Source organism: Saccopteryx bilineata, chromosome 1 (assembly GCF_036850765.1).
Source record: "Saccopteryx bilineata isolate mSacBil1 chromosome 1, mSacBil1_pri_phased_curated, whole genome shotgun sequence".
Taxonomy (NCBI): Eukaryota; Metazoa; Chordata; class Mammalia; order Chiroptera; family Emballonuridae; genus Saccopteryx; species Saccopteryx bilineata.
Window position 1 is genome coordinate 241,365,049 of NC_089490.1, and position 14,664 is coordinate 241,379,712.

Genomic DNA, 14,664 nt, shown 5'->3' on the forward strand with positions numbered 1-14,664 from the left:
TTCATTCACTTACTTAGTGAGCAGGAACTCACTGAGGGCTCTGGACACAGACATGAGTTCTGTGCCCTCACGAGGCCTGCATTCTAGGGGAGAGGCCAGCAGGAAACAGCTAGAACGCAGATAGTGATCTGGGCAATGTGTGCAGGGCTGTGGGCTTCAAGCAGCCTGGCCCATCCTCACAGGGAGCCCATCGGTTATAGATGGTACCCAGTCCACATGCGGCACAGGGGTACCTGAGTCCTGGACACACAGTGTCAGAATTTTATACTAAAACTCAAAAGCCAGCAAAGCTAACAGTATATTGCTTAGAGTGGTGATTTTCAGCAGGCGTGCTGCAAGAATTTTTAAAATATGTAATTCTTGATTCCTGTGTCAGGGGCACTGACCTCTTGTGCCGGGAGTTGTCAAATAAAAAAATGATAACAGCAAACACAACAATAGCTGTTCCATGTGAATGAATCCAATTTATACCCGTTTTTTGTCAGATCAGCAAGAACCATATTTTTTGGTGTGCTGCAGAATGGTAGTAATTAGTTTACGTGTGACACGAGATAAAAATGGTTGAAAATGACTGGCTTAGAGAAATGTATTTTTGGTGATTGTAAAAACGATTGCAACTTTTTTCAATTAAGGGACACAAAGCTCAGCACAGTGGCTCCCTCCAGGGGGGTCAGCTGGGGAAGAGCAGACCCTCCTGGGTTTTCTTGTGTGGCTGGCTCCCTTTGCCCCTTGCAGCCTGTCCCCAGTGTAGCAGGGACAGGAGGGTCAAGTCAGCTACTCTGGGTGGTTGCTTCTGTCCTTTGCACAGACAGTGGATACTTGAGTGGAACCGTGTCATTCTGGGACCCTGAAAAGTTCCACTTGAAGTCCCCATCTCCCACCACTACTGGCCCCAGAGTCAGAACAAGCTGCAGTCTGATTGAACTGCTTGTGGGGGTGGCCCTGTTTCTGTTGGCCAGAGGACCAACTATAATCTGGCCCTGCCTTCCCCCCAGACCCTGGCCTATGGGGACATGAACCACGAGTGGATCGGGAACACATGGCTGCCCAGCCTGGGGCTACCCCAGTACCGCAGCCACTTCATGGAGTGCTTGGTGGATGCGCGCATGCTTGACCACCTGACCAAGAAGGACCTGCGGGTGCACCTGAAGATGGTGGACAGCTTCCACCGGTGAGCAGGGTAGGCCCGGCTGCCTCTGGACAGTGTCCCCACTCTGGGCTCTGTCCCCAGAATGGCTGTGCTGTACCTCTGTCCATGGCCTGTTTGGGGAAGGTAACAGCTCCCTCTTACAAAAGCCGAATTCTCTCCGCTTTGACCCTGAAGACACAAAACGTCATTTCTCTTGAGCTTCACTTTTGTGGAGGTTTTGCCCAGGGCTGAATTGTCATTGGCTTGCTGAATCCTCTGTGTCTACTCAAGATACTTGGACTGAACCCTGTATCTAGGTTCAGTGGCTAGTTTCTGCTGAGTTGGGGAAAAGGTTTTTCTGGATCCTTGTCCTGCCAGCATCCCAGAACTGAGCCTCTCAGCTTGGAACCCAAGTTGTTCGCTGCAGGATGTCAACCAGTCCTCCCCGCTCTTTCTCTTTGAGGAAATGATCTTCTGTTCAGCAGTCTCAAGTTGGCAGAAGTCGGCCCCAGGTGTTTGTTCTGGCCCAAAGGCAATTTTTTAAATTGTGAGTTTAGGTGCCAGTATTGAAGTGCTAGAAATATTACACAAAATTTTGGATGTCTGGCTTCTCAGAAAGTGAAAGCTCTATCATCAGGTAGCGTGAACATAGCCCAGAAGGTCCCAGGAGGTATTTGGGTTGGAGAGCAGGTAGCTTGAAATGGTTTGAGCAATACAGATTTTCAGAAGTCTTTATTTATTTATTTTTTTAAGCAAGAGGAGGCAAGGCAGAAAGACAGACTCCATATGTCCCCGACCGGGATCTACCCAGCAAGCCCCATACTGGGGATGCTTTGCCCACCTGGGGCATTGCTCAGCAACCGAGCTATTTTTAGCACCTGAGGTGGAGGCTGTGCAGAGCCATCCTCAGTGCCTGGGGCCAACTCACTCAAATCAATTGAATCAACCAAGCCATGGCTGCAGGAGAAGAGAGAGAGGGGAGGAGGAGAGGTGGAGAAGCAGATGGTTGCTTCTCCTATGTGCCCTGACCAGGAATTGAACCCAGGACATCTGCATGCCAGGCTGACACTTACCACTGAGCCAACATTCCCAGGCCTGGAAGTTCTTTCTAACATAAGCTTCAGGCTACACAGGTTGCTAGTTCCTGGAAGGGGTATCTCTGAGCTGTAAAGTGACTGTTCCAGGCAGAATGGCTAGGGTGCTGGGGGCAGAGAGGGAGCTATCTGCATAATCTGACCCAAGAAGTAGTGGCCTCAATGAGAGTGGAGAGAAGTCGGGGTTGGCAGGGAGTTTCTCTCTGACCCCAGCGGCTAGGACAGTGGTACCCATGTTGAGGGCAACCATGCTGACTGTTGCCCAAGTGGAATGAGCTTCCCAGAATGGTAGTGAGCTGTCTGTCACCAGTGGTGTTGAGGTGCAGGAGTTCTGACTCCTGCATTAGGCGGGCACTTGGAGAGATGGTCTCTGGGGTCCCGTCTACCCTGTGGATGTTGTGGTCCTCAGCCAGGCTGGCTGTTACCTAGTGAGTGCTGGGTGTGCACCTGCTGCTGCGTACGTGCTTTAAGTCTTCCGGTGGATTCTTCTGATGCCATCATTAATGTGCTGTGTGCTGGGCACTGTGCTGGAGATCTGTCAGGAAACAAAATACAGGCCCCTGCCCTCCTGGAGCTTCTGTGCTAACTTGCAGGAGACATCGCAGGGATCAAGAAGGTATAGGAACAAATCAGAACCATGTGTTGGGCTGAGTGTGGGCTGGCAGTGGTGATGGTCACAGAGTCAGGTGGGCACAGGGATATTTGAATCAAGACCTAAAGCAGCAGGCTAGGAGAAGCAGCCAGTGCAAAGGCCCTGAGGCCTGTGGGAAGGATGCAGGGATGTCAGTGCCCCTGCAGCTGGGGGCAGGGAGTGTGGTCAGGGTGCTCTGGTGCAGGAAGACCCTGTAGCATCTGTAGGCCCTTGTGAAGAGTTGAGTGACATGGGAACACAAAGGGGTCCTTGTTTAAGCTTTCCTATGACTGGTGGGCAGTTAGGTCTTGTCACCCAGTTCCTGGGGAGGGAAGGACATGCTGCTTTCATCCTCCCATATCAGGCCCACACGGGCTAAGAGGGATGTGACCTTGGTGGGTTGCGTGCAGGCTAGGAGCAACACAGGCTGGGGCTTGTGGGTCCAGAGGACGTGGTGTGGATATGGGGCAGATTGGCGAGAGAACGTAGCCCCTGAGGCTGTGGCTGTGCCTGTGCCTGCAGAACCAGTCTTCAGTATGGCATCATGTGTCTGAAAAGGCTCAACTATGACCGGAAGGAGCTGGAGAGGCGGCGGGAGGAGAGCCAGCAGGAGCTGCAGGGTGAGCGCCTTGGCGGGGTCCTGGGCCGGGGGGAGGCAGACAGGGTCCACTGCCAGAGGGTACTGCCATCTGGTGGAGAAGGAAGAGCCACGCACGGTTGGGAGCCCAAGCGCAGGGAAGCCGGGGCTCTGGTCTGGGAGCTCCAGCTCTGTGCCCGGAGGCCTTTCGAGCCTGCTCTCTCTGCTCCTCTTCCTGCCTCCAGATGTGCTGGTCTGGACCAACGAACAGGTCGTTCATTGGGTCCAGTCCATCGGGCTTCGGGACTATGCGGGGAACCTTCAGGAGAGTGGCGTGCACGGTGCCCTGCTGGCCCTGGACGAGAACTTTGACCACAACATGCTGGCCCTAGTCCTGCAGATCCCCACACAGAACACCCAGGTGGGCGTCGCTGCCTCGGGCTCCCAGCTCGGTCACTCCAGCCCTGGTCTTCTCTCCCGGGCTTAGGGAGTGTGGAGGGTTCTTCTGGGAGCTGTGCCTAGGGGATCACAATGTCCCCACACCTCCAAGTGGTACCTGTACCTCACCAAGCCCCTAGGGAACAAGCATGTTTCACACACAGAGGGACAGGCATCTTCTGTCCCGTTCCCCCCCCCCCCCCCCCCCCTGTCTGTGGAGCAAAGGCTCCTGGCCTGCCTTTCCTTTTCCTGTGTTTCTGCCTGACTTTTAGGACTGGCCCTGGGGCCAGGGGGACCCCTAGGTCTCCTCTGTCTCTCACCTCAGGGCTCTGTTCCTGGGCCCCTGGCTTAGGAAACTAAATGGACCATTGACCCACCCAGAGCTTCTCCCTGTCACAGCCCAGGAGAGTGGACATCTCTGCGAGCTACATGTCAGCATTATTATTCTGGGGCTGCTGTACAGGAATGTATCTGAATTCTCTTGTACTTGTTTATGTTTGGCCTTCCTACCTTCCTGTTGATAATGGACTGACCACCTCTTGTACAAAGTACTTCCTGATTTCATTTGTTCTAAAAATGGTCTTCCTGGCCTCTTCCCAGTCGTCCACGTTTGGGAGGGACGTTTGTATTCACAGTGCTCAGCTTTTGTGATTTCATAAATTCTGATTCTGTTGCCTCTGGACCCAGGCCTTTGTCCCTGCAGACTCTAAATTCCTTTAGCCTTTCCTCACACAGACCCCCCTGCCCGGACCATGCTAGCCGCCCTCGTCTGGTCTGGGTGCAGCTGTCAGGTCTGAAATTCAGCCCCAGAGCCAGTGAGCTATTCTGGGAGCAGATGTGCTTTGGCTTGCGTGATGGTGGGGCTCTGTTGTCTCAGAATTCTGGGTGTCAGGGTGGCTTTTTGGGGGTGATGGCAGCACACAGGCACTGTGTCTGATGGGCTGTCTGTAGTCACATGCACTGCACAGGCCCCCGTTTTGTATGAAGAGCATGGGCTTCCCCCTGAGAAGCATTTTTTTCTGTACTTGCCCAACTGTAACCTAGATCTGTGAGATGCCTCCAGCCTGAGTTGTGGGCCTTGCCCATCAGTGTCCAGGGGAGAGGGCCCTGGGTACTTGAAATGTATGCACTTCTTCTTCCCAGTCATTTAGAAAATTGTTGTGCTGCCAGTCCTGAAGAGGACAAGGTGGCGAATGTTCCCACCCAGAAGTGGGCTTGCATTCTCCGTCTTGATTCCTGTCTCTGCGAGCCCCCAGCACGGCAAATAGGACCCCCCTACAAGCATGCACAGAGTCCAGACTGCTGTCCAGACATTCTCATCCTCCCAACCCCTCCATGACTTGGCGGTTAGGGAGGTGGGGTCTGAAGCAGTGGGAATCCTTCACTTAAAATGGTTACAAATATCTGGTGGCATTTTTGAAAACTTATTTCTGACATTTCCCAAATCTCCTGAGTTAAATAAATTCCCGGGACTCATGGGATACCAGACCCTAGATCAGAAAACTACGGCCCGCTGGCTGCATGTGGCCCCCTGAGGCCATTTACCCGGCCCTGCCGCACTTCCGGAGGGGCACCTCTTTCATTGGTGGTCAGTGAGAGGAGCACTGTATGTGGCTCCAACGGTCTGAGGGACAGTGAACTGGCCCCCTGCGTAAAAAGTTTGGGGACCCCTGCCCTAGACTGAGTGGTCTCCCAAAGTTAAGTGTTTTTTTAAAATTTTTTTTATTTATAAATAAATTTTTACCAAAGTTAAGTTTTTGATGTGGAGCTGTATGAAATGTGTTTCTTAAACTTAAATAAGTGAAGTCCCCATTATCCATGGCCGGTGTGCTCACGTATCCCTCAGAAAGGCATGGTTTTCACTGAAAGACAAATGTGGGTTTTTCTCTCCAGTGGGTAAAGCTGACATGCATGTGTTGTGTGATCCTCCCTTTTAAAAAGTTAGTTTCCTGGCCCTGGCTGGTTTGCTCAGTGGTAGAGCATCAGCCCGGGGTGTGATATCCTGGGTTTGATTCCTGGTCAGGGCACACAGGAGAAGCAACTGTTTCTCCACTCCCCCTTGCTTCTTTCTCTCTGTCTCTTTCTCTCATCTGCTCCTGCAGCCATGGCTCGATTGGAGCGAGCTGGCCCTGGGTGCTGAGGATGGCTTGGTGGCCTTGCCTCAGGCGCTAAGAAGAGCTCAGTTGTGAGCAATGGAGCAATGCTCCAGATGGGCAGAGCATCACCCCCTAGTGGGTTTGCCGGGTAGATCCCCATCGGGTGCATGTGGGAGTCTCTCTGCCTCCCCTCCTCTCCCTGAATAAAAAAAATTTTCTAATTTGTTCCATAAGAAAGGTCTCAAAAGTTTAGTGTTGACTTGTGTGAGGGCACTGAGGTTTGCTTGAAGGAACAGATTAGTTAGTGGGTTAAATGCTCTGCCCTTGGACCCCTGGGAAAGGGTGGCAGACAGATGGCATACAGGTCACTAACTACAGCCCTCCCATCTCTCCCTCTCTTCCTGTGGCTCCAGGCACGTCAGGTGTTGGAGAGAGAGTTCAACAACCTGCTGGCCTTGGGCACAGACCGGAAGTTAGATGACGTGAGTGTCTGTGTGTCAGAGGCCTTGGGTCTGGTCACTGGGTTTGTTGGGTTGAAGTTTGTGGGTTGTTTCCTCTTTCCTGGGGCTGATGCTGGTGGGTGGCCTAAAGAAAGAATTGTAGGGATGGGGATGCCACTGGTGGGGAGGTATGGCCAGTCCCCCCAGCCACTGAGAACCCCTCCCTGGAATGCAGCAAAGGCTGCTATGTGTTCCTCCTCATCAGCCACACAGGCTAGGCTCCCCGAGGCCATCCCCCTGGATCAGATGTTTCTCACCTTCCAGACCTGCATGGAATGCTGCCAGCAGCCCCAGGGCCAGGGGTGGTGTGCAGGGGAGGAATGCTAAGGTCTCTGAGTAGCAGGTTCGCTCACTGGCTCCCTGGCCAAGCCAATGCAGCCGAGCAAGTGGCTCAGGCTTGCATGGCAGCTTCTCCTGGTTCCACTCTCCTGTCCACTTCCTACCAACTGATGGTTTCCTCTTTCAACCCCAGCCTTGCTCCTCAGGGCTGACCCCTGGGTTTCTTGGTGAATACTTCCCATAGCTGACAGAGAGGAGGAATACTTGCAAGGTCATGCGGTGTCCCAAACCCAGTTTGAGGTGACTGGGCCTGGCAGGCAAATGTTCAACTGCAAGATGGTGACAGGGGACCCTCCCATCTCAGAATTTCAGCCATAAGGCAGCCCTCCACCTCAGCTTGTTCATTTTACAGTTGGAGAAACTGAGGGCCAGATGTATACACCCTCCTTCCCTCTGGGACGTGAGTGGCACCCCCAGAAGCAGTTGTGATCCCCCTCCCCCAGGCAGGGAGTGAAGGTGGCATTTCCAATGTGTCCTCACTGCAGGGGGAGGACAAGGTGTTCCGCCGTGCACCCTCCTGGAGGAAGCGCTTCCGGCCACGGGACCTCCCAAGCGGCATGCTCAGCGTGTCCACTCTGGGGTCCCTGCAGCCTCCACCAGCCCCGCCAAATAAGATCACGCCCGAAGGTGAGTGAGGGCTGGCTGCCTGCTCGCTCCCCGATGCTTCACTGACCCTGATGTGCCTAGACCGGGGAGCGCTGACACTAACCCACCCTGTGTGTTCTCCCGGCTGGCCGATTCCTCGCCGGGACGGCAGGGGCGCACAGACCGGAGACCTCCACAGTGCGGACCTACTCCTGCTGACCCCTCCCGCCCGGGTCTGGCCGTGTGCCTGTGGCGAGGGGTAAGTGGGCCAGGCCCAGACCCATGGCCTCCTGCGCCCTTGCCGTCCTGGGTGCTCTGGCCGCTGTGCTTTGACCAACCTGGCGCTCTGCTTGCTACACAAGCCCTCAGCCCCAGCTCCCTGCACTGACTCCCTGCTGACCCTTGTCTCTCCTTTAGCTCACTCCCACTATCTCTACGGACACATGCTCTCCGCCTTCCGGGACTAGCCTCCTGCTGGACCTCCCAGGGCTCCTCGCCTCCTCAGGGGCTCAGCAGTTGCCCTGGATCTCAGAATACACTTGTCCACCCCATCTCCGGTGGGTGTGGCCAGGTCTCTTGACATGCGGACTCTGCAGGAGGCAGAAGCCAACAAGCCCCACCGGGGTAGGAAGGCTTAACTCCACCTTCCTTTTCTGGTCCTGCCCGGCCTGCACGTTAGGCCACACAGGGTCCAGACCAGATTCTGTACCGAGGGCTGGGGACTGCCTTGCCAAGACAAGGGCACTTCCTGCTCTGCTGTGCTTGGGCTCTTTGGCCTCTGGCACTGCCCCTGTGCCCCAGGACTACTGCAGGGAGGGGATGGTGAGGCCGGGGAGGAGATCCCAGGCCCCGGCTGAAGCTGAATCCCACATGTGAGTTTGAGAAGAATCTAAGAGAAATGGACCCCTGAGCTTTGGGCCAGGGGCTGGGGTATGGCAACTCTCAGCCCCCTCAGTGAGGCGAGACACAAGCCAGCCAGCTGAAAGAGAACCAAAGGCCTGGCTGGGGTGGCCTCACCCCAAAGGGCAGTGGAAATGCTTCCTGCCCAGCATGGGGCAGAGCTGCCGCTGGGCAGGGGCGGGGTCTGTGGACCTCAGCTCTGGGGCAGCACAGAGCTAATCACTGGGCACTGCCAGCTCTGCTTTCGCACCCTGTCCCTTGCTGTCCCCCTTGGCGCATTCTGTAGTGATCCCAGCCCCATAACAATGTGCCTGATGGTGGATTGAATATGCACTGACCTGAATGTCTGGTGTGGGGACAAGGTAGACCTAACCTTCCTTTCCCTCATCTCCTGGGAACAATGTAAGCCTTCCCTTTAAGTGAGTCAGGCCCAGGCCTAGGTTCTGGAATGTTGGTAAGGGCCGCCCCTCTCCTGCTTGTCCCATGGACCACCCCTCACTCAGGGCTCTCTGCGAGCAGGGCCTGCCTCCTCCAGAAACTCCTGAGACCTTCCAGCTTCTCCCAAGTTCATAGCTTCCCCCGCAGCATGGGGGCAGCCAGGGCTGTGGGTGCAGATCCTGGTTTGGTAGAAACGGCAATCCCAAGAACCCTCTTCTTCACCCGCTTCCTCACACTGCCAAGGTGCCTGAAGTGTTTGGGACCCAAGTTCAGGACGAGGTGATGGAACCCAGGGCTTCATCTGAGTGAGGGCAGAGGCAGGTGTGCAGAGGGGCCACACTTCCCGCAGGTGGCTGAGTGGCTGGTTTGTAACCCAATGGGCTTGGGTTCTGAGCGAGGCTGGGCTAGCAGGTGGGGCAGTGCCAGGTGACATCTCAGTAGAGGAGAGGTCCGCTGGGCATCATTCACTGCAGCAATGAGTGGGAGGGGGGAAGAAGCCCATCATTTGGTGACAGACATGCTGACTGAGGAGAAACCCTGAATCCTAGGCTGGTAGAGTTGGGGACCACAGGCCTGGGGCTCTGTTGGGACCCGATGAGCTCATAAGTGAGAGATTCGACCACAGACCATCCTCCACACCCTCCATGGTGGTTGTGTCATAAGGTAGCAACTGGTGGAACCTGGGTCCCTTCAGGGCATCTTGGAAGCATTTTAGGGAGGTGATGGAAGAGAGAAACCTCTGGTCAATGATGGGAGGTTGTTGTCTGCTGACCAGACAAGACCTGTTGCCCTGATAAGTATATGCGTTGCAGAGTCCCCAGTGACCCGAGCCCCTACCCAGCCTCCTGCACCTTGTCAGGTCTCCCCAGGACTGTACTGGCCTGGAGCATCAGGAGTGGGTGCCTATGTATATGTGCGTGTATGTTCCAATAAACAACCTGGTTTTAAGACAGCTTACAAATGCCTCTGGTCTTTTTTTTTTTTTTTTTTTTTTGTATTTTTCCGAAGCTGGAAACGGGGAGAGACAGTCAGACTCCCGCATGCGCCCCACCGGGATCCACCCGGCACACCCACCAGGGGGCAACGCTCTGCCCACCAGGGGGCGATGCTCTGCCCCTCCAGGGCGTTGCTCTGTTGCGACCAGAGCCACTCCAGCGCCTGGGGCAGAGGCCAAGGAGCCATCCCCAGCGCCCGGGCCATCCCCGCTCCAATGGAGCCTCGGCTGTGGGAGGGGAAGAGAGAGATAGAGAGGAAGGAGAGGGGGAGGGGTGGAGAAGCAGACGGGCGCTTCCCCTGTGTGCCCTGGCCGGGAATCGAACCCGGGACTTCCGCACGCCAGGCCGACGCTCTACCACTGAGCCAACCGGCCAGGGCCTGGTCTTTTTTTTTTAACTAGGAGCTCACCTGTCATGTCCAGCTTCCTTCACAACCCTTGGGGCTGGTGGACCCTGGGAAGTAAGTATCAGAGTTGTGAAAACTGGTCACGTACATAACCACAGGCTGAGATAGCCTGACCGCTGGCCCGATGTCTCCTCTCCCCAGTAATTCTCTTACCTTTGTGGCCCAATTCCCTTGGTTCATGACTCGGCAATACTTAGTTAACCAGTTTGATTTATTGCAGGTGCTTCTGCTGGGGACCAGAACTTAAGCTGATTTCTCTAAAGAGCTACCACTCATACTAACCCTTATCTGTGATGTCATTGTGAAGGCCAAGCGCCTGTTGATTTGGGGAAGTCCCTGAGCCTCAGTGACAACCGCGAGGATGGCAAAGCTGGCTGTCACACCCGTGACGTCCGACAGTTTCTTCCTCCCAGATAGGAGGCTCAAGGACTTACAGACTATGAAACAGGTGAGTGAGTAGGCAGTGGCTGCACCTGACTGGGCCCAGGAAGCACCAACCTGAATAGCCATTGCCGAGGACTGCTCGTTCTTACCATCTAACCAGGTTGTGAATGTGAACTTCAGTTTTCAACTGACGTGATAACTGAAGAGGAATAAGCTTAGAAAATGTATCCAGCACCTCCAGAGCCCATCAGCTCCTTAACAAAGATGGGGCTAGCGCAAGCCCCAGCTGGGGGCCCACTGAGAGCAGCAGGATAGTGTACCCTTCGGAGCCTGGGAGGCATCAGGGCAGAGAAGTGGGCCTGAGCACCCTCATCTCCAAGGGCAGTGAGTCAGGGAAGGCTGACAGTCCTGGAACCGACCCGGTGTTCCCTGCGTCCTTCCCAGAAGCTGTGACTGAACAGGGATGCAGACTCAGGGCAGGTAGGCCAACCTGGGCTTCCCAACGGGCCCAGCCCCAGCAGGCTGTTTGGGATGAGCCACCCTCCCCGGGACCTGAGCCTGCTCTGAGGCCTCCTCCTTTTCTTTATGCAGAGCTTCTGGGGGAACCCTGAGGGCCACGTGTTGAGCCCCCTCTTCAGGAGCAAGTCAAGAGGTCAGGTGTGGGGGAGATGACCCCGTTGAGCCTCGTGGGCACCAGAAGCCAGTAAGTTTGGGTCCCAATCGTCAAGGGCTCCGGAGACCTGAGCAGTGCTGGAGTCCACCCACTCTCAGTCCCCACACTTCTGTGATGATCCTGAAATTTATAATTCACAGGGAGTCAGATAAGCTTAGTCTGAAGCAGTTGGAATTAATAAACTTTTAGAAGATGTTCATGATCCATTGAAATTCTCGCTCCTGATACCTCCCCAGTTGACCCTCATGCAGTCTCATTCCAGAATCCTGGTTCTCCCTCAGGAAGCCTGTCTGGAGGACAGCAGCCTGGGACCCTCTTCCTGCCGTTGTCCTTACTGAACCTCCACCCCCACCCAGCTGAGTGTCCTTCATCTTCTGAGCTGCAGGTAGGGCAAGTCCCCTTCTGCCTGGACCAAGGGCAGGGTGTGGGGAGGGATATGCTAGTTGGCCTGCATGGAAGGGACAGCGTTTGACCCCAGCGAGCCTGATTTACCACCCCCCCACTTTCCCACAGGGCTCCTGGTCATGCCACCAGAGATGAGGCAGGGACTGGGGGGCACCCACAAGTTTCTGCTGCGCCCCTGCCCATGGGCTGTGAGCTGAGCAGTGGGCCTGTGTTCAGTGACCTGGAGGACCAGATGGGAGGATAAATGCAGTGCACAGTGTCAGGAGTGAAAGGGTGATGGGCACTGAGCAGGGTAGACCTCTGGTGTGTGGTCTTCACCCAGACTGTGGACCAGATCTGGCTTTCTCTGTCATGGTAGAAAGCAGGGATCCCAGAGCCCAGTGACCACCAACAACAGGTGCCCATGACATTTCTGCAGCACCAGGTCCAGGTCTTGGAGGGCCCACCCTGGGGGGGTGTCAGGACTGAGGGGTGGGGCTGCGGGCATCCCTCTAGCTTCATCATTATAGACATCTTCTAGCACCCAGTCTTTATTCATTTTTTAAAAAAAGAAATCCAAATAAGTTAGCAAAAAAATTACAAAACTATAGCAAAACCACACGATGCTTAGTTAACAAAGGAAATCACCCTAAGACCCCCAAACCCCCAACCCCGCCTGTCCCTGGCAACTTTGCACAGGACACCTTGGTCAGATGGCAGCTTCACAAACACACAAAACGAACAAAACATAAAAACCACTGTAAGGTTCCCAGTATTCACTGCAGAAGCTTGGCCCCCCAGGGACTTGGGAACAGAGGACTGTCCCCTTCTCCTCTTTCAATTCAGGGCAGGCCCAGCCCAGCCACTGCACCAGGAGGAGACTGAACAGGAGGTGCACAGCGTGTCCGGGTCAGGACACTGTCCCATCTCTCAAACTGTTTCTTTGCAGGAGTGGGGGTGGAATTTGAGGCTGAGTTATGATCAAAGGGAAGCTCCTGAGTTTGCCCTCTGAGCTGGACACACGCGGGGTGCTCTGGTCCCCTGCTTGACTAACTCCCTGGATGGGAATGGGCTGTGCTCTGAGCAGTCAGCTAAATGAGAGTTCCCACTCCTTCTCCGTGTGGGGTGACCTACGGGTGAGGAGGGGGTAGGCTGGCTTCCTGGTATCAGGAAGCCTGGCTCAGGTGGCCCCTGCTCCAGAAGGGGTGGCATCTGTAGCCAGCCTGTGGGCTCCTCTGGATGCTGGCCCAGCAGACAGCCTCAGTTGGGCATGGTTTCATCTGGGAAGGCCACAGAGACGTCCTCCATGGTGATGCTGTCCACGATGGAGGTCAGCGAGTGCAGGTTGTGGGCGTCGGTAGGGTCAGCTGTGAGCAGGTGGTCTGCAGGGAGAAGGTGGGAGGGCATTACCTGGGCCATGCAGGGCCTCTCAAGACCCAGGACAGTTGAGTGAGCAAAGCTCAGGAGTACTACTGTCTTTCCTGAGGGCACAGGTGTGATGTGTGTGCCTCCTCTGTGCACTCTGCTGGTGGGATTAGGGTTGGAAGCAGCTATTCCAACTGTGGTGGGGGTGGAGGTAGGTGGAGCCTGGATAAGTCTCCTGGGAGATGGACCTGCCCTTGCTGGCCAGTTAGGCAGCACTGACTCAGCGACTCCCAGGGACCCCTGGGGCAGGACTGTCTCCTCCCCTGGAGGTCAGCCTCTAGCCACCAGGCTCCAGCTGGGAGCTGCACGAGGCTGGGGCCTCTTTAGCTGGTCAAGGCCTCAGGAGGCACAATCCACTACCAGGGCCCTAGGCTCAGCAGGTCACCGCAGAGACCAAGGGAAGAAGCCTGGGGCAGGGAATAAGGTAAGAGGGGGCACCTGGACAGGATACAGGCCGAAGCATTTGAGCCAACTTGAGCAGGGTCCCATCTCACTTACCTCCTGGGTTGGGGCCGAACTCCAGTGCGCTGCCCCACTCTGGACTGCAGGAGGCGCTGTGGGAGCTGCATTCGCTGGGCACCTGCAGGACACAAAGGCACAAGGTCAGGCACCTCTGCTCTGGGTGGTGTCCTCTGTCCAGGACCATGGGCAGAGCTCCTTTGTAGAGGCTGCAGCCCCCAACCTAAGATCTTCCTAATGAACCCCTTCCCTGCCCCTGCCTGGCCATAGAACCCCAGCTTCTAGGCCTTTCCTGGCTTCCATCTGAGGTGGACACCAGCTTAAAGGGGTGTCTGGTTTCCTGGCCCTAAGATAAGGATGTCTGGCCTAACCAGGGCTTCCCTGTGCAGGTGCTGGGGTTCCAGGTTGGGGGTTGAGTTGTCCTCCCGTGGGCTTAGTTGTGCTTGTAGGCCCCATCCCCAGGAGCTTCACCCAGCTGACTCAGGACCTGCTCCTTGATCCCTCCTTCCTTCTGCCCTCTTGCCCCCCCATCTCTGTTTCTCTTCCCGCTGCCGCTGTCCTGTCTGGAGAGGACACGGGTCACGGGGCAGCTGGACAGCCCACCTCTGACACAGGACCGTCAGACAAGCCCCACGCAGGGGCCTGAGGCTGGGGCAGGTTGGGGCTCCACTTACCCCTGCCTGGGGCCCGCCCCCACCACGGTAGCGCAGCCCGCGCTCCTCCTGGTTGAGGGAGCTGAGCAGCGCCTGCAGGCGTTCGATGTACTGGATGGCGCTGCGCAGGATCTCCACCTTGGGCAGCCGCTGGTTGGGGTTCAGCAGGGTGCTCCTTTTCAGGGCCTCGAAGGCCTCGTTCACCTTCTTGAGCCTGCGCTTCTCCCGCAGCGTGGCCGCCCGCCGCCGGTCCACGGACACAGACTTCCTCTTGCACACCTTACAGGCCCACGGCAGGCACTGACCCGGGCAGTGCTCGGGGGTCCCCAGCCCCTTGTCTTCCAGGGGCCCCCGAGCCTCGGGGCTCAGGCTGAGCTCAGTCCGCTCGTAGCCCGGCGGCTCGAAGCCCTGGAGGTGGACAGGCAGGTAGTTTTCCCCATCGTAGAAGTGGGGCTCCTGGTAGAAGTAGGGGGGTGTCTCATAAAGCTCCATGGGGTCGGAAGAGGCTTGTTCCTGCCACCAGCCCCCCAGCTCCTGCAGCCCCTCACGCCAACTGCT

The 14,664-nt window shown here is 56.0% G+C and overlaps 2 protein-coding genes across 6 annotated transcripts in view; one reads left to right on the plus strand and one right to left on the minus strand.

Moving 5' to 3' along the window:
- The window catches only part of PPFIA4 (PTPRF interacting protein alpha 4), a 33,806-nt gene extending 24,851 nt beyond the window's left edge, over window positions 1–8,955 (plus strand). For 2 of the 5 annotated variants that reach the window (XM_066239622.1, XM_066239631.1), the window contains 7 exons: window positions 996–1,171; window positions 3,377–3,474; window positions 3,677–3,852; window positions 6,379–6,447; window positions 7,290–7,431; window positions 7,572–7,648; window positions 7,807–8,955. In XM_066239622.1, coding sequence (XP_066095719.1) covers window positions 996–1,171; window positions 3,377–3,474; window positions 3,677–3,852; window positions 6,379–6,447; window positions 7,290–7,431; window positions 7,572–7,648; window positions 7,807–8,265 — 1,197 coding nt within the window. In that variant the 3' untranslated portion in view covers window positions 8,266–8,955. Of the gene's footprint in view, window positions 1–995; window positions 1,172–3,376; window positions 3,475–3,676; window positions 3,853–6,378; window positions 6,448–7,289; window positions 7,432–7,561; window positions 7,649–7,806 lie in introns of all 5 variants that reach the window. The other 3 variants (XM_066239637.1, XM_066239652.1, XM_066239645.1) reach the window with 2 other exon arrangements.
- A 3,209-nt stretch (window positions 8,956–12,164) lies between these two features.
- MYOG (myogenin) lies at window positions 12,165–14,664 on the minus strand. The gene is made up of 3 exons (XM_066253536.1): window positions 14,128–14,664; window positions 13,493–13,574; window positions 12,165–12,951 (listed from the first exon to the last, which is right to left on the minus strand). Exons 1-3 carry the CDS (start codon window positions 14,596–14,598, stop codon window positions 12,830–12,832), a joined length of 675 nt encoding a protein of 224 aa, XP_066109633.1. The 5' UTR covers window positions 14,599–14,664; the 3' UTR covers window positions 12,165–12,829.